The 19,414-nt window shown below is 49.8% G+C and overlaps 1 protein-coding gene across 1 annotated transcript in view; it reads right to left on the reverse strand.

Moving 5' to 3' along the window:
* Nucleotides 1–19,414, reverse strand: part of SPAG17 (sperm associated antigen 17) — a gene marked incomplete at its 3' end in the record, with an annotated part of 339,719 nt that overhangs the window by 160,931 nt on the left and 159,374 nt on the right. Inside the window, exons 4-5 of the mRNA XM_082247915.1 lie at nt 9,883–10,014; nt 2,237–2,414 (exon numbers count right to left, since the gene is read on the reverse strand). Coding sequence (XP_082104041.1) covers nt 2,237–2,414; nt 9,883–10,014 — 310 coding nt within the window. The remainder of the gene's footprint in view (nt 1–2,236; nt 2,415–9,882; nt 10,015–19,414) is intronic.

Consider the following 19,414-nt stretch of genomic DNA (forward strand, 5'->3'; position numbering starts at 1 on the left):
CTTCACATCGGCACCTTAGCACTTTCTCCCCTTCCCTTCCCCCACCTTTTTGTTTGTGTGTGTTTTATTTGGCGTGTGTCACTTCACTATCACTCTTCTTTTCCTGCACGACAAGTACGGTGTGGGTCTTCGGGCCTACCTTGAACGTCTTGGGAGGGGGTGGACATGGCCTTTTGGCTTAGTTCGCCCTCTCTCATGGGGTCTCCCTTCGGGGGAGCCCCACCTAGTACTTGGGGAGGGCTGTTTCGGCAGTCCCCCTAGAGAACGGGGTTTGCCAGGTCTCGGCCAGGCAAACCATTTGGAAGTACCTCAGTCCCTGTCAGGAGTCTTGCGCCCCGGGGGATCAAGGTCAGGGTCCAACCTCTTCGGAGGCCAGACCATTTCGCACACCCTGTGCAGTTTTTGTGTTTCCCACGTTTGCGTGTGTGCACTTTTTACGCACCTGGTGTAAGTCTTTTGAGTGTGTTCACACACCACGGGCTTTAAAAAAAAAAAAAATCTGATTGATTGATTGCTTCTGTGGATAGGTGTCTTCTATACAGGTACCAAGCTGAGATTAGGAGGACTTGTGAGCCAATAGCGGGCGAGCGCCCGCCCCGGCTCCTTCCCTAACAAGTCAGTGCGTGTGACCGGCGGACCCGATGTCCGCCGGTCACTCGCGATTGTTTGCCTGAAGGGAGAAAGGCAGGCGGCTAATGTAAACAAGCCGCCTGTCATTCTCCCCTGTGTAAAAATGGAGATCAGATGGTTCTACTATGTAGGACCGTTGATCTCTGTTCTTACACCAGTAGCCATGTCCAATCACAGTTAGAAACACACCCCTAGGGACACACTTAACCCCTCCTTCCCTGCCAGTGTCATTATTACAGTAACAGTGCATATTTATAGCACCGATTACTGTAGTAATGTCACTGGTACCCCCAAAAGTGTCAAAAATGTCAGTCAAGGGTCCGATCTGTCCGCCGCAATGTCGCAGTCCCGCAAAAAAAAAAAATCGCAGATCGCCGCCATTACTCGTTAAAAAAAAACAACAAAAATGACAAAAATCTTTCTCTTAGTGAGTAAACGCAATAACTTTGGCGCAAACAAATCAAAATACGCTTATTGTGATTTTTTTTACCAAACATATGTAGCAGAAAACAAATTGGCCAAAAATGTTAAAATATTTAGATTTTTACATTTTTTTGGGGGGAATTTCATATAAAAAATTTGAAAAATATTGTTTATTTGCAAAATTGTCGCTCTTTTTTTGATTATAACGCATGATCAAAAAAATCGCACAGGTGATCAAACACCACCAAAAGAAAGCTCTGTTTGTGGGGAAAAATGGACGTCAAATTAGTTTAAAGTCTCGCAAAAAAAACCCTGGTCAGGAAGGGGGTAAAATCTTCCGGGGCTTAAGTGGTTATTAAGAGAGTCCTTCAAATCTCAGCTTGTTACCTGTATAGAAGACACCTGGGAGCCAGAAATCTTGCTGATTGAGAGGGGATCAAATACTTATTTCACTCATTAAAATGTAAATCAATATATAACTTTTTTGAAATGTGTTTTTCTGGATATTTTTGTTGTTATTCTGTCTCTCACTGGTAAAATAAACCGACCAATAAAATTATAGACTGATCGTTTCTTTGTCAGTGGGCAAACAGCAGGAGGGGGGAATCACCGGGGGAACTGTACAGCACTGGATCCCCACCCTACAGAAACAGGTCTAATGCTGGCCATACACTATACAAAAAATTGTTTAAAACACTTTTTTTAAGAAAAAAAAATGAACACTCGGCCGTGAGAGCAGACGATTGTGCCATTGTTTAATTACCGAAAATTAAATCTGTTTTTTGTTTGTTTTTTCACATATACCTACTTGAAACAGTTTGGACGAGAAACACATTAACCTTTCAATTTATTGATCGTTCAACAAAAATTTTTTAAACTTGTCCTTCGTTTTTTTGGCTCAAAAACGTCACAACCGATTACCGATTTGTGCCCATTAACTGGCCGAAAAACAAATGAACTGTTCAAATAACCGAATTTCGCCCGATTTTTCATAAAGTCTATGGCCACTATAAGCGGCAAGGGGGAGGGGGGGGGGGTAAATCACCAGGGAAACTGTGCAGCACCAGATCCCCACACTGCAGAATTAAAGTATAACTACACCTGTGCACCCCTTCTCTTCCACATTCAGTGTTTTGGATGGAGTTCCTCTTTAGTGCTGTTTTCCAGACATATGCATTATTACCTATATAAGCATTGGCGTCCTCCTCCTCCCCCCGCCGTTTCAGGGTGGTCTCTTTCTTCACAGGGGGAGGAGTCTCAGGGACTTTTCCTTTGCCTTTTCCTTTGGCTGAACCTTTGGCACTGGATGGCTTAGCCTTGGCACCCTTCACCGCCTTTTGCTTTGGTTTGTCCTCTGCAGACTGAAACATAGCAAACATAAACTTCAGAATGAGAGGCCTAAATATCGGCAATGGTAAAATAAACGCAATAATAAAAATAGCCACATAACAGCCCCTACGTAACATCAGAAATAATTAATGTAGCTCAGTGGTCGACAGCCTTTTGGACCTCACAGGCCACTAAACTCACAATTTTGAATCCTGCGGACCACTAACATAAATTTTACATGCCTTTTACACACAATACTCTCTGCCCCATCCCCCTGGATCACACTGCTGCCTTATACACACAATACTCTCTGTCCCATCCCCCTGGATCACACTGCTGCCTTATACACACAATACTCTCTGCCCCATCCCCTGGATCACACTGCTGCCTTACACACACTATATTCTCTGTCCCCCTCCCCCTGGATCACACTGCTGCCTTATACACACAATACTCTCTGCCCCCCTCCCCTGGATCACACTGCTGCCTTACACACACTATATTCTCTGTCCCCCTCCCCCTGGATCACACTGCTGCCCTATACACACAATACTCTCTGCCCCCTCCCCCTGGATCACACTGCTGCCTTATACACACACAATACTCTCTGCCCCATCCCCCTGGATCACACTGCTGCCTTATACACACAATACTCTCTGCCCCCTCCCCCTGGATCACACTGCTGCCTTACACACACTATATTCTCTGTCCCCCTCCCCCTGGATCACACTGCTGCCCTATACACACAATACTCTCTGCCCCCCTCCCCCAGGATCACACTGCTGCCTTATACACAATATACTCTCTGCCCCCCTCCCCCTGGATCACACTGCTGCCTTATACACACAATACTCTCTGCCCCCCCCTCCACCAGGATCACACTGCTGCCTTATACACACAATATTCTCTGCCCCTCTCCCCCTGGATCACGCTTTTACCTTATACACACAATATTCTCTGCCCCTCTCCCCCTGGATCACGCTTTTACCTTATACACACAATACTCTCTGCCCCCTCCCCCTGGATCACACTGCTGCCCTATACACACAATACTCTCTGCCCCCCTCCCCCAGGATCACACTGCTGCCTTATACACACAATATTCTCTGCCCCCCTCCCCCTGGATCACACTGCTGCCTTATACACACACAATACTCTCTGCCCCCCTCCCCCTGGATCACACTGCTGCCTTATACACACAATACTCTCTGCCCCCCTCCCCCTGGATCACACTGCTGCCTTATACACATATTACTCTCTGCCTCCCTCCCACTGGATCACACTGCTTCCTTATACACACAATGCTCTCTGCCCCGCTCCCCCTGGATCACACTGCTGCCTTATACACACAATACTCTCTGCCCCCTCCTCCTGGATCACACTGCTGCCTTATACACACAATGTCCTCTGCCCCCTCCTTCTGGATCACACTGCTGCCTTATACACACAATGCTCTCTGCCCCCCTCCCCCTGGATCACACTGCTGCCTTATACACATAATACTCTCTGCCGCCCCCCCCCCCTGGATCACACTGCTGCCTTATACACATAATACTCTCTGCCCCCCTCCCGCTGGATCACACTGCTGCCTTATACACATAATACTCTCTTCCCCCCTCCCCCTGGATAACACTTCTGCCTTATACACACAATACTCTCTGCCCCCTCCCCCTGGATCACACTGCTGCCTTATACACACAATATTCTTTGCCCCCTCCCCCTGGATCACACTGCTGCCTTATACACACACAATACTTTCTGCCCCCCTCCCCCTAGATCACACTGCTGCCTCATACACACAATACTCTCTGCCCCCTCCTCCTGGATCACACTGCTGCCTTATACACACAATACTCTCTGCCCCCCTCCCCCTGGATATCACTGCTGCCTTATACACACAATGCTCTCTGCCCCCCCGGTCTGCTGTTGCTGACCGGCCTGTCCCTGCCTTCCATATTGGTACTGTCTCCACCGGCTGCTGATGACCCAGCATGTCCCTGCCTTCCATATCGGTACCGTCTCCCCTGGCTGCTGATGACTCAGCCTGTCCCTGCCTTCCATATGGGTACCGTCTCCCCCGGCTGCTGATGATCCAGCCTGTCCTTGCCTTCCATATAGGTACCGTCTCCCCCAGCTGCTGATGACCCAGCCTGTCCCTGCCTTCCATATCGCTACTGTCTTCCCTGGCTGCTGATGACCCAGCCTGTCCCTGCCTTCCATATCGGTACCGTCTCCCCCGGCTGCTGATGACCCAGCCTGTCCCTGCCTTCCATATCGCTACCGTCTTCCCCGGCTGCTGATGACCCAGCTTGTCCTTGCCTTCCATATCGGTACCGTCTCCCCCGGCCGCTGATGACCCAGCCTGTCCCTGCCTTCCATATTGCTACCGTCTTCCCTGGCTGCTGATGACCCAGCCTGTCCTTGCCTTCCATATCAGTACCGTCTCCCCCGGCTGCTGATGACCCAGCTTGTCTTTGTCTTCCATATCGGTACCGTCTCCCCCGGCTACTGATGACCCAGCCTGTCCCTGCCTTCCATTTCGGTACCGTCTCCCCCGGCTGCTGATGACCCAGCCTGTCCCTGCCTTCCATATCGCTACCGTCTTCCCTGGCTGCTGATGACCCAGCCTGTCCTTGCCTTCCATATCAGTACTGTCTCCCCCGGCTGCTGATGACCCAGCTTGTCCTTGCCTTCCATATCGGTACCGTCTCCCCCGGCTGCAAGATGACCCAGCCTGTCCCTGCCTTCCATATCGCTACCGTCTTCCCTGGCTCCTGATGACCCAGCCTGTCCTTGCCTTCCATATCGCTACCGTCTTCCCTGGCTGCTGATGACCCAGCCTGTCCTTGCCTTCCATTTCAGTACCGTCTCCCCCGGCTGCTGATGACCCAGCTTGTCCTTGCCTTCCATATCGGTACCGTCTCCCCCGGCCGCTGATGACCCAGCCTGTCCCTGCCTTCCATATTGCTACCGTCTTCCCTGGCTGCTGATGACCCAGCTTGTCCTTGCCTTCCATATCAGTACCGTCTCCCCCGGCTGCTGATGACCCAGCTTGTCCTTGCCTTCCATATCGGTACCGTCTCCCCCGGCTACTGATGACCCAGCCTGTCCCTGCCTTCCATTTCGGTACCGTCTCCCCTGGCTGCTGATGACCCAGCATGTCCCTGCCTTCCATATCGCTACCGTCTTCCCTGGCTGCTGATGACCCAGCCTGTCCTTGCCTTCCATATCAGTACCGTCTCCCCTGGCTGCTGATGACCCAGCTTGTCCCTGCCTTCCATTTCGGTACTGTCTCCCCAGGCTGTTGATGACCCAGCCTGTCCCTGCCTTCCATATCGCTACCGTCTTCCCTGGCTGCTGATGACCCAGCCTGTCCTTGCCTTCCATATCAGTACTGTCTCCCCCGGCTGCTGATGACCCAGCTTGTCCTTGCCTTCCATATCGGTACCGTCTCCCCCGGTTGCTGATGACCCAGCCTGTCCCTGCCTTCCATATCGCTACCGTCTTCCCTGGCTGCTGATGACCCAGCCTGTCCTTGCCTTCCATATTGGTACCGTCTCCCCCGGCTGCTGATGACCCAGCTTGTCCTTGCCTTCCATATCGGTACCGTCTTCCCTAGCTGCTGATGACTCAGCCTGCCCCTGCCTTCCATATCGGTACCGTCTCCCCCGGTTGCTGATGACCCAGCCTGTCCCTGCCTTCCATATCGGTACTGTCTCCCCCGGCTGCTGATGACCCAGCCTGTCCCTGCCTTCCATATCGCTACCGTCTTCCCTGGCTGCTGATGAACCAGCCTGTCCTTGCCTTCCATATCGGTACCGTCTCCCCTGGCTACTGATGACCCAGCCTGTCCCTGCCTTACATATCGCTACTATCTTCCCTGGCTGCTGATGACCAAGCCTGTCCTTGCCTTCCATATCAGTACCGTCTCTTCCGGCTGCTGATGGCCCAGCCTGTCCTTGCCTTCCATATCGGTACCGTCTCCCCCGGCTGCTGATGACCCAGCATGTCCCTGCCTTCCATATCGGTACCGTCTCCCCCGGCTGTTGCTGACCCAGCCTGTCCTTGCCTTCCATATCGGTACCGTCTCCCCCAGCTGCTGATGACCCAGCCTGTCCTTGCCTTCCATATCGGTACCGTCTCACCCGGCTGTTGCTGACCTGGCCTGTCCTATCCTTGCCTACCATATCAGCACTATCTTGCCCAGCTGTTGCTGACCCAGCCTATCCCTGCCTTCCATTTAGGTAGGTGTCTCCCAGCTGTTGCTGACCCTGGCTTGTTTCCATTTCTCCCTTCATTGTCCCAAGCCATGTGATGACTCCACTAACCATGGCATCCACCAGCATCTATGTCACTCTTTAACCCCACACTATGTCCCGCTACCCTGAGGTGCTTGGACTGGAGCAAGAGAGGCCATCCTTGCTTTCTCTGGGTGTGTGACAGAATCACATAAGATACAAACCTTTATTATCAATTATTAATAGTTTAACTGAAAATACATTATCAATCAGATGACAAAGATGGCCACTTTAGAGGATTGTACAGTGTGCTTCACTCTAATGAGCAGCAGTAGCTAAACCCAAGGTAGATGAGAGCCACATGTGACTCCCAAGCCACTGGTTAGGGACCACCACCCAGAGGCTGAGAAGTAAGATCACAGAGCCCCCGTCATACGTGTTTATTGTAAATGAAATCTGGGTAACGTCTCCCATCTGGAGCTGTGTTCACGTCTCCTCTAATTCCTCTACACACAATATAGAATATTATCCAGATCACACGGCTGTGTTATTCCTCAGCACTCCGACATTTCCCAAACCGACAGCTCGCCGCTACCGAACGTCTGACACAGAGCAGACCCACCCCGAGAGCTACCAACCAGGCGGGCGCTCACACCAACCACTGACAGCTTCCCTTTCACAAGTCTAACCTGCATTAGGTTGTGAAAAGATCTAATCTGATTGGCTGCTGCAGATACATGTTCCTAAATACTCCGGGGAAGCAGAGAAAACCGGATTCCTGGGCTCTCCGCAAGGTGGAGATATTTCCATTATTGGGATGACTCTTCAGAATGGACAACACAATGAATCAGACACAAATCACCCCCCCCCCCCATAAGATCATAGAGGGACTAAAACAAGAATAGACTGGAATCCAAATCCCCCCTACAAAGTTACAATGTACAGTCTGATCTCTGGGCTCCCCCTACAAAGTTACAATGTACAGTCTGATCTCTGGGCTCCTCCTGCAAAGTTACAAATGTACAGTCTGATCTCCGGGCTCCCCCTACAAAGTTACAATGTTACAGTCTGATCTCTGGGCTCCCCCTACAAAGTTACAATGTACAGTCTGATCTCTGGGCTCCTCTTACAAAGTTACAATGTTACAGTCTGATCTCTGGGTTCCCCCTACAAAGTTACAATGTACAGTCTGATCTCTGGGCTCCTCCTACAAAGTTACAATGTACAGTCTTATCTCTGGGCTCTCCCTACAAAGTTACAATGTACAGTCTGATCTCTGGACTCCCCCTACAAAGTTACAATGTACGGTCTGATCTCTGGGCTCCTCCTACAAAGATACAATGTTACAGTCTGATCTCTGGGCTCCCCCAGATAAGAGACAATGTTACAGTCTGATCTATGGGCTCCCCCTGATAAGAGACAATGTTACAGTCTGATCTCTGGGCTTCCTTCTACAAAGTTACAATGTATAGTCTGATCTCTGGGGGAGGAGAAACTGAAGAAATGCTTCCTCTTGCCTGCAGCTGACTGACTGGAGGGCTAAGACTAATCAGGGCTAATACATTGTTAACTGTATTTAATTTTAACTCAAGCAGTGTAAGTACCTGACGGGGACCTGGTATCAACCTCGCTCAGTCCCTGTACAGTAGAGCTCATACTGGGGGAAAAGAAGCAGCACAATGAGAAGAGTAACATAGATGAATGCATCAGTGCTTCTCCTTTCACTGTCCGATCACAGATTGGGGGGGGCTCGTCCGGGATGACAGAGAAAGTAGGCAGAAAAAGCATCATGCTGACAGGAAGAGAGAGCAGAGTGATAGAGAGAGCTCATTAGTACACTGCTTCTCATTTCACTGTCCAATTACAGGCTGAGGGAGGGACAAGACCTGTAAGTATTACCAAGCTACAGTAGAAAAAAATCAGGCCTCCTGCCAGGGGCATATCTGCCACGAGGCAAACAAGACATTTTCCTTGGGTGGCATTTTTCAGGGGGGTGGCGACACTCCCAGGGAGGAAGAGGAATGCTACAAGCAGTGGCGCCCCTACGGGAATGAGGACCGCACCCGGGTGAAACCCGCCAGAGGGGGTGACACCAGGGGTGGCTGCAGACTGACCAGTCGGTGACAGGGGAGCAAAGCAGAAGCAGGAGGTGTTAGTGGCTGCAGCCTTAAATCCGGAAAGTAGCTCATTAGGCAGAGCAGGTCGGACTGCGGGAAGGTGAGAGGCTGGTGCAGTTTTTCTTGGGGTGGGGGCAATGGGAGAACCTCCTGGTGTAGTACAGGGGCCATAGGGGAGTTCCCCTCTCTCTCTCTCACCCCCTTCTCTCTCTCTCCCACCTGTTCCCCTTTCTCTCTCCCACCTGTTCCCCTTTCTCTCTCTCACCCCCCTTTTCTCCCTCCCTCTCTATCCACCACCTCTTTCCCCCTCTCTCACCCCCGTTTCCCTCCTTCCTCTCTCCCCCCTCTCCCTCTCTCCCGTCTCTCTCACTCCCCCCGCCTCTTCCCCCCTCTTTCTCCTACCCAGTCTCTCTCCCTCCATCTCTTTCCCTCTCTGTCTCTCCTCTTCTCTCTCTTACTCCCCCTCCCTCTGTTACCCCCGCTCTCTCTCTCTCTCACCCCCTTCTCTCTCTCAACCCCCTCTTTTTCTTACTCCCGCTTTCTCTCTCACCCCTTCACTCTCTCACCCCCCCCACTTTCTCTCTCTCTCCCACCCCCTCCCTCTCTCTCTCACCCCCTCTTTCTCTCACCCCTTCTCTCTCTCTCATCCCCTCTTTCTCTTATCCCCGCTCTGTCTCTAACTCCCCCCTCTCTCTCCACCCCCTCCCTTTCTCACCCCCTTCTCTCTCTCTCTCTCCAACAACTTCTCTCTCTCTCCCACCCCCTCCCTCTCTCACCGCCCTCTTTCTCATACCCCTGCTCTCTCTCACTCCCCCCCTCACTTCCCCCACCTCTAAAGAGGGGGAGCTCTAATAGGAAAATGGGAAGCCTAAAGACAAAGGGGTGAAATTTACAGATGAAGGGGTTTGTCTTAAACAGGAAAGGGTGGGTTAGGGGGTGCCCGATTTTAATCTTGCCTAGGGACAAAACCAAAATACACCACTGCCTCCTGCCCTGCCAGAAAGGGCTGTGCAAATCTCAGAACTGGATGGACAGAAATACAAATCCTTTGACAGGTAAAACATCTCTCATGTATAATTTTCAATCATGTATTTTGGGGTGTGCCCGGAGTTCAGGTTTAAAGTTGGCGGGTCCTCTGCGCTCACCTTCTGCTCGGCCTCCCTCCTCTGCAGGTCTCTCTGTTTGATAGTCAAGAATTGGAACTTCAGCAGTTTAGCGATGAGGGGAAGAGGTAAGTTCTCTCCGCTGTCCAGGAGGGACTTTGCTGCTTCTGTGACCTGCGGGGAAGAGATACAATGATGTCATTACATACCGCATAGTACAACAAGACCGCCGGACTCCACACTAAGGTTGCCGATGTGGGAGCATTCAGAGGGGAGCAATCCTTTCAGCATCAATAAGGTAAGTACAGCATTTTTAGCGTTAAGGTTGGTAATAGGATAATGAAAGGGTAATGGGTAAGTGTTACAGACAAGGTAAGTGATGGGAGATATGGTTCAGAGTCAGGTAAAGGGCTAAGTGTTAAGGGGATCATATATTATATACATGAAGGGTCAGTTTATAATGAAAGCATTCGCACAGCCGCCATGAACAATTGCCGCAATTTGCCTTATAGGTTTCTTTCCCATGATTGTCAGCTCCATCTAGTGGCCATAAGGCAGCATCACCATCATTTGCCTAATAGATTTCCTATGATTTCCTATGATCATTAACTCCATCTAGAGGCCATAATATGGCATTTTCCAAAAATACCTCAATTAGGAAAATGCCATGTTATGGGCAGTAGATGGAGCTTACAACCATAGGACCAACCATAGGAAATAAACCTATTAAGAAAGTTACAGTGGTAAGAGATACTGTCACCAGCCTATGCAGGGCAACAAGACAATCTTGTTGATGAGCCCAGACACCATGTTACAGGTGAGTCCAGACACCATGTTACAGGTGAGCCCAGACACCATGTTACAGGTGAGCCCAGACACCATGTTCCAGGTGAGCCCAGACACCATGTTCCAGGTGAGCCCAGACACCATGTTCCAGGTGGGTCCCGACCCCATGTTACAGGTGAGTCCTGACACCATGTTCCAGGTGGGTTCCGACATCATGTTACAGGCGAGTTCCCACACCATGTTACAGGTGAGCCCTGACACCATGTTACAGGCGAGTCCCCACACCATGTTACAGGTGAGCCCTGACACCATGTTACATGCGAGTCCCGACACCATGTTACAGGCGAGTCCCGACACCATGTTACAGGCGAGTCCCGACACCATGTTACAGGCGAGTCCCGACACCATGCTACAGGCGAGTCCCGACACCATGTTACAGGCGAGCCCCGACACCATGTTACAGGTGAACCCCGACACCAAGGTGCAGGTGAGCGCCGACACCATGTTCCAGGTGAGCCCCAACACCAAGTTTCAGGTGAGCGCCGACACCATGTTCCAGGTGGGTCCCAACACCATGTTACAGGTGACCCAAGACACCATGTTACAGGTGAGCCCCGACACCATGTTCCAGGTGGGTCCAGACACCATGTTCCAGGTGAGCCCAGACATCATGTTCCAGGTGAGCCCCGACACCATGTTCCAGGTGAGCCCCGACACCATGTTCCAGGTGAGCCCCGACACCATGTTACAGGTGAGCCCAGACACCATGTTACAGGTGAGCCCAGACACCATGTTACAGGTGAGCCCAGACACCATGTTACAGGTGAGCCCTGACACCATGTTACAGATGAGCCCTGACACCATGTTACAGGTGAGTCCAGACACCATGTTACAGGTGAGCCCAGACACCATGTTACAGGTGGGTCCCGACCCCATGTTACAGTTGAGTCCTGACACCATGTTCCAGGTGGGTTCCGACATCATGTTACAGGCGAGTTCCCACACCATGTTACAGGCGAGTCCCGACACCATGTTACAGGCGAGTCCCGACACCATGTTACAGGCGAGTCCCGACACCATGTTACAGGCGAGTCCCGTCACCATGTTACAGGCGAGTCCCGACACCATGTTACAGGCGAGTCCCGACAACATGTTACAGGCGAGCCCCGACACCATGTTACAGGCGAGCCCCGACACCATGTTACAGGCGAGCCCCGACACCATGTTACAGGTGAACCCCGACACCAAGGTGCAGGTGAGCGCCGACACCATGTTCCAGGTGAGCCCCGACACCAAGTTTCAGGTGAGCGCCGACACCATGTTACAGGTGAGCCCCGACACCATGTTCCAGGTGAGCCCCGACACCATGTTACAGGTGAGCCCCGACACCATGTTCCAGGTGAGCCCCGACACCATGTTACAGGTGAGCCCAGACACCATGTTACAGGTGAGCCCAGACACCATGTTACAGGTGAGCCCAGACACCATGTTACAGGTGAGCCCTGACACCATGTTACAGGTGAGCCCTGACACAATGTTACAGGTGAGCCCTGACACCATGTTACAGGTGAGCCCAGACACCATGTTACAGGTGAGCCCAGACACCATGTTACAGGTGAGCCCTAACACCATGTTACAGGTGAGCCCTGACACCATGTTACAGGTGAGCCCTGACACCATGTTACAGGTGAGCCCCGACACCATGTTACAGGTGAGCCCCGACACCATGTTACAGGTGAGCCCTGACACCATGTTACAGGTGAGCCCTGACACCATGTTACAGGTGAGCCCCGACACCATGTTACAGGTGAGCCCCGACACCATGTTACAGGTGAGCCCCGACACCATGTTACAGGTGAGCCCCGACACCATGTTCCAGGTGAGCCCCGACACCATGTTACAGGTGAGCCCCGACACCATGTTCCAGGTGAGCCCAGACACCATGTTACAGGTGAGCCATGACACCATGTTACAGGTGAGCCCTGACACCAGGTTCCAGGTGAGCCCAGACACTATGTTACAGGTGAGTACCGACACCATATTACAGGTGAGTACCGACACCATGGTACAGGTACCATTGTGTAAAAAAGTTTACACCCAATACAAAACTATAGATTATATTAAAATAAACAGGTCACGGCTATCAACGATAGGTCATATAGGCAAGTAACTGTGATAACGCATACGTTCCAATGTCACCCAACGCATTTCAAGTATACCCTTCTTCAGGGGTCTATTGGATAGGAATCTGTCATTGCCACCAATGTCACTTGTAAAGACCTGAGAGCCGTGTGTTAAAAACACTATCACCCATCAAAATAATTGGAGATGCCAGGATAGAAAGTAAAGGATATAATATAAGAAGTTGAAATTACAGAGAATGTTGTCACATAGTGTTGGGGCTTATCCCTCAAGGATCCCTGCTGTGGTCGAAGGGGCGTCCCTTCAAAAAAAAAAAAGGGCCACAGGAAAGGAGGAAGAGGAAAAGATGGACAAGAATTCCTCCAAGAAATTCCTTTCTGTAACTCCAATGGACCAAAGTTCAGATAAAGAGCATTCAGTTAATTGAGTTCATAATCCTAGGCATCTTCCGCTTCAGGAAACAGACAGAAATGAATCACTGATTGCCTTTATGTGTTCCAAAACCGAGGAAACAGTATAGAGAAGCGCAGAGACCTAGTGATGACATCACTGAGTCTAAAATAAGCTTTGTAATAAAAGTGGAAAATTTTCAAACCACCACACACCAGAACAAGCCAGATACAAAGTCAGTAAAACTTGGCTTCAGTTCCAGCTCCACCCAGGCCATGCCCTAAATGGGTTTCACCCCACCCACAGGACTTAGGGAACAATTCACTAATGTTTGCCGCAAAAAAAAAAAAAAAATATGCGGTATTCTTAACCACTTAAGCCCCGGAGGATTTGGCTGCTCAAAGACCAGGGCCTTTTTTGTGATTCGGCACTGCGTGATTTTAACGGACAATTGCGCGGTCGTGCAACGCTGTACCCAAATGAAATTGACGTCCTTTTTTTCCCACAAACAGAGCTTTCTTTTGGTGGTATTTGATCACCTGTGCGATTTTTACTTTTTGCGCTATAAACAAAAAAAGAGCGACAATTTTGAAAAAAAAACAATATTTTTCACATTTTTTTATATGAAATTCCCCCCCAAAAAAATGTAAAAATCTAAATTTTTTATCATTTTAGGCCAATTTGTTTTCTGCTACATATTTTTGGTGAAAAAAATCGCAATAGACGTATTTTGATTGGTTTGCGCAAAAGTTATTGCGTTTGCTAACTACGGGAAAGATTTATGTCATTTTTATTGTTTTTTTAACTAGTAATGGCGACGATCTGCGATTTTTTTGCGGGACTGCGACATTTTTGACACTTTTGGGGTTACCAGTGACATTACTACAGTAATTAGTGCTATACATATGCACTGTTACTGTAAAAATGACACTGGCAGGGAAGGGGTTAACTTTATTAGAGATCCAGGGGTTAAGTGTGTCCCTAAGGGCATGCTTCTAACTGTAAAGTTATTGCATAAGTTACTGTAAGAATCCCCTTACTAAAGATCTATACATTATCTGGCCTTGTTTTAGGATTTGGATATGTACATGGTCTAGGATTTAGACATATATTTAAGCAGCTCCTTGTATATGTTGTATAATTCGGATACATACTTGTCACGATTCGGATTTTACTATTATTGATCTATTTATTGAAGACGGATACACCATTGGTTTTAGGATTTGGATACATACCTTTTTATAACTTTTATCAGAAATATTTCTGTTTGTAAGAGTTGGACACATATTTTAGGATTCAGAATTTTATCTGTATATTTATATTGAAGATACATACACCATTTGTTTTAGGATCCCGATACTAAGCCTTTATGATTCGGAATTTACTAGACTTTTTCACAGTCGGATTTACTTTGTCATTTTAGCAGTTTTTATATATTCTCACAATTTTTACAGAATTGTGTACATGATAATTCCCACCATATTTTATCAGAAGAAGATTGTACTACACGTATGCGAATAGGGAACTCAATTTTGAGCCCCTTCTGAGATTGTTTCCCACCAGCGCCGACTCACTTTTGCGATTTGATATACATATACACGGTTACTGTAAAAATGACATTGGCAGGGAAGCTTCTAACTGTAAAGGGGCATGGCTTTTGATGTAACCACAGAGACATACGATCCTACATAGCAGGATCATATGATCTCTGCAGTTACACCAGGGAGAATGACAGGCGGCTGTGTTTACATAAGCCGCCTGCCTTTCTCCCTCTCTAGAGGGAGATCGCGAGTGACCGGCGGACATCGGAGCCGCCGGTCACTCGCGTGGGGATGCCCGTGAACGAGCGGGGATGGGAGCGCGCCTTCAGCGGTGCGCGCTCGCCCCCTATTGGCTCGCAGGCGAGTGACGTACCGGTACGTCCCTTTGCCTGCACGGGGCTGACCGCTGCAGTATATGTACTTGCGGCGGTCGGCAAGTGGTTAAATCCAATTCACAAACAGAACAGAGAGTAAAAAAACATGCAATCCCCAGGGTTTTGCTGGCGGTATCACATGTGGTTGCTAAGGAGCAGGCTGAGAAGCTGGCCGTCACGTCCTTAACAATGATTGACTCATCAGCTGTCAACGGGTTACCCGCTGACAGCTGAATGTAAAGAAAACTTGCTGGCAAATAAAAATTATAAAAAAAAAAAAAAATCAGCGTGGGGTCCCCCTGCCAATGCATACCAGGCCCTTCAGGTCTGGTATGGATTTTATGAGAAACCTCATGCCAAAACAAAAATGGAGCAGGGTCCCCCCCAAAATCCATACCAAACCCTTATCTGAGAATGCAGCCCAGCAGGTCAGCAAGCCCCCCCCCCCCTCCTGAACCATACAAGGCCACATGCCCTCATGGTAGGGGGGGGTGCTTTGGGGTGGGGGGGGGGGGCTCTGCCACATTGATGGGGACAAGGGTCTCTTCCCCACAACCCTGGGCGGTGGTTGTGGTGGTCTGCAGGCAGGGGACTTATCAGAATCTGGAAGCCCCCTTTAACAAAAATCAGAGAACCAGTTTTCAACCCGCCCTGCTCTATGTGAATGAGTATGGGGTACTCATTCACCCAAAAAAAGTCAAAAAGAAAAAACAAACACACATACAGTTTATGACAAGTCCTTTAAGTCCTCCAAAGTAGATTTATGTCAAACGCGACACGCGCTGCACTGCTGGACCCGGGGAAAAAAAAAAAAAAAAAACCTCAGGCCCCGACAAAGGCTCCCACTGACTGCCTACTCCACCGCCTGACAGTTCTGACATAGCCAAGAGGGGGAGTCACTGGGTGGCCCTGCTCCCTTGTGAAGTCAGTAGCATTCTGGGGCTGTGACGTCACAAGGGGACAAGGCAACCCTCCCCCCAAAGCACCCCCCCCCCATGTTGAGGGCATGTGGCCTGGTATGGTTCAGGAGGAAAAAGGGCGTCGCTTGCTCGATTTTAGGATTTTGGACCACACGCTGTTTCTTTTTTTTTAATAATTTTTTTTTTGGTGGCCAGTACGGGCATTTTTTATTCATTTTTAATTGCTGACATGTTTTCTTTACATTCAGCTGTCAGAAGGGAAGGTAGAAGCAGATTAGCCTAGGTTCACACTGAATGAGGGTTTGAACTCGCACAATTTTAAACTGGCATTTCAGTCCGACTTCAGGGGCGATTTGAGAGACATCTTTGCGGGTTCCTGCACAGATGTCTATTGAAATCACTCCCGCAGTCGCCAAAAGTAGTGCAGGAACTACTTTTGTGAATCGGTGCATTGCTGCAAAGTTGGCGTCCCACAGATTCGGACGGTGCCGTTGCTGGTAATAGGCTCTGATTTGGCATGTGATTTCACATGTCAAATCGCAAGTCAAATTGACTCGATGTGAATGGGGGCTAAGGCCCATTAAGGCCCGTTTCACACTTGTAGGACCTGAAAGTCACACGACTTGAAGCAATGCCTGTGTAATCTTCAGGTCTATGGACCTCAAGTTGCATCAAAGTTGGACCAAAGTAGCGCAGGGACTACTTTGACATGAGGAGGTAAGTAAAACCTTGTAAAGAGGGGTGGCTGTGGACGTGGTATACATGGACAGAGGGGTGGCTGTGGACGTGGTATATATGGACAGAGGGGTGGCTGTGGACGTGGTATACTCAGACAGATGGGTGGCTGTGGACGTGGTATACATGGACAGAGGGGTGGCTGTGGACGTGGTATACTCGGACAGATGGGTGGCCGTGGACGTAGTATACTTGGACAGAGGAGTGGCTGTGGATGTGGTATAATTGCATAGAGGGGTGGCTGTGGACGTGGTATACTTGGACAGAGGGGTGGCTGTGGACGTGGTATACTTGGACAGAGGGGTGGCTGTGGACGTGGTATACTCGGACAGATGGGTGGCTGTGGACGTGGTATACTTGGACAGAGGGGTGACTGTGGATGTGGTATACTTGGACAGAGGGGTGGCTGTGGATGTGGTATAATTGCACAGAGGGGTGGCTGTGGACGTGGTATACTTGGACAGAGGGGTGGCTGTGGACGTGGTATACTCGGACAGATGGGTGGCTGTGGACGTGGTATACTTGGACAGAGGGGTGACTGTGGATGTGGTATACTTGGACAGAGGGGTGGCTGTGGACGTAGTATACTTGGACAGAGGGGTGGCTGTGGACGTGGTATACTTGGACAGAGGGGTGGCTGTGGATGTGGTATACTAGGACAGAGCGGTGGCTGTGGACGTGGTATACTTGGACAGAGGGGTGGCTGTGGACGTGGTATACTTGGACAGAGGGTTGGCTGTGAACGTGGTATACTCAGACAGATGGGTGGCTGTGGACGTGGTATACTCGGACAGATGGGTGGCTGTGGACGTAGAATACTTGGACAGAGGGTTGGCTGTGGACATGGTATGATTGGACAGAGGGGTGGCTGTGGATGTGGTATACTTGGACAGAGGGGTGGCTGTGGACGTGGTATACTCGGACAGATGGGTGGCTGTGGGCGTGGTATACTTGGACAGAGGGGTGGCTGTGGACGTGGTATACTTGGAAGGCGGAGTGGCCGTGGACGTGGTATACTTGGATTTTGCCAAAGCGTTTGACACAGTTCCCAACACACAGATGACACCAAGCTTTGCAGTGGAATAACTTCCTTACAGGATGTCTCCAACTTACAAGCTGACCTCAATGCACTGTTTCATTGGGCAACTATGTGGCAAATGAGGTTTAATGTTGATAAATGTAAAGTTATGCAGAATATGCATGCATCATACATACTAGGGGGAGTAGAACTGGGGGAATCCATAATGGAGAAGGATCTGGGGGAATCCATAGTGGAGAAGGATCTGGGGGAATCCAGAGTGGTGAAGGATTTGGGGGAATCCATAGTGGAGAAGGATCTGGGGGAGTCCATAGTGGAGAAGGATCTGGGGGAGTCCATAGCGGAGAAGGATCTGGGGGAATCCATAGTGGAGAAGGATCTGGGGGAATCCATAGCAGAGAAGGATCTGGGGGAATCCATAGTAAAGAAGGATCTGGGGGAATCCATAGTAAAGAAGGATCTGGGGGAATCCATAGTGGAGAAGGATCTGGGGGAGTCCATAGCGGAGAAGGATCTGGGGGAATCCATAGTGGAGAAGGATCTGGGGGAATCCATAGCGGAGAAGGTTCTGGGGGAATCCATAGCGGAGAAGGATCTGAGGGAGTCCATAGCGGAGAAGGATCTGGGGGAATCCATAGCGGAGAAAGATCTGGGGGAATCCATAGCGGAGAAGGATCTGGGGGAATCCATAGTGGAGAAGGTTCTGGGGGAATCCATAGCAGAGAAGGATCTGGGGGAATCCATAGCGGAGAAGGATCTGGGGGAGTCCATAGCGGAGAAGGATCTGGGGGAGTCCATAGCGGAGAAGGATCTGGGGGAATCCATAGTGGAGAAGGTTCTGGGGGAATCCATAGCAGAGAAGGATCTGGGGGAATCCATAGCAGAGAAGGATTTGGGGGAATCCATAATAAAGAAGGATCTGGGGGAATCCATAGTGGAGAAGGTTCTGGTGGAATCCATAGCAGAGAAGGATCTGGGGGAATCCATAGCAGAGAAGGATTTGGGGGAATCCATAGCAGAGAAGGATCTGGGGGAATCCATAGTAAAGAAGGATCTGGGGGAATCCATAGTGGAGAAGGATCTGGGGGAATCCATAGTGGAGAAGGATCTGGGGGAATCCATAGTAAAGAAGGATCTGGGGGAATCCATAGTGGAGAAGGATCTGGGGGTTCTGGTAGATCATAAGCTTAATAATAGCATGCAAAGCCAAGCTGTGGTTTCCAAAGCAAGCAAAAATGGACTCCAGAGAGAGAGAGAGAGACATCATCTGTACAAATCATTAGTAAGACCTCATCTGGAATATGCAGTTCAGTTTTGGGCTCCAGTTCTCAAAAAGGATATCGGGGAACTGGAAAAAGTGCAGAGCAGGACAATCAAACTGATAAGAGGAATGGAGGAACTCATCTATGAGGAAAGATTAGAGGAACTGAATTTATTCTCTCTTGAGAAGAGGAGATTAAGGGGGGGGGGGGGGATATGATCTCCATGTATAAATACATAAGGGGGGGGGTATGATCACCATGTATAAATACATAAGGGGTCCATATAGTAAACTTGGTGTTGAGTTATTCACTTTAAGTACATCACAGAGGAGAAGGGGGCACTCTTTACGTCTAGAGAAAAACAGATTTCATCTCCAAATACAGA

Source organism: Pelophylax lessonae (assembly GCF_965119305.1).
Source record: "Pelophylax lessonae genome assembly, chromosome: 2".
NCBI classification, from domain to species: domain Eukaryota; kingdom Metazoa; phylum Chordata; class Amphibia; order Anura; family Ranidae; genus Pelophylax; species Pelophylax lessonae.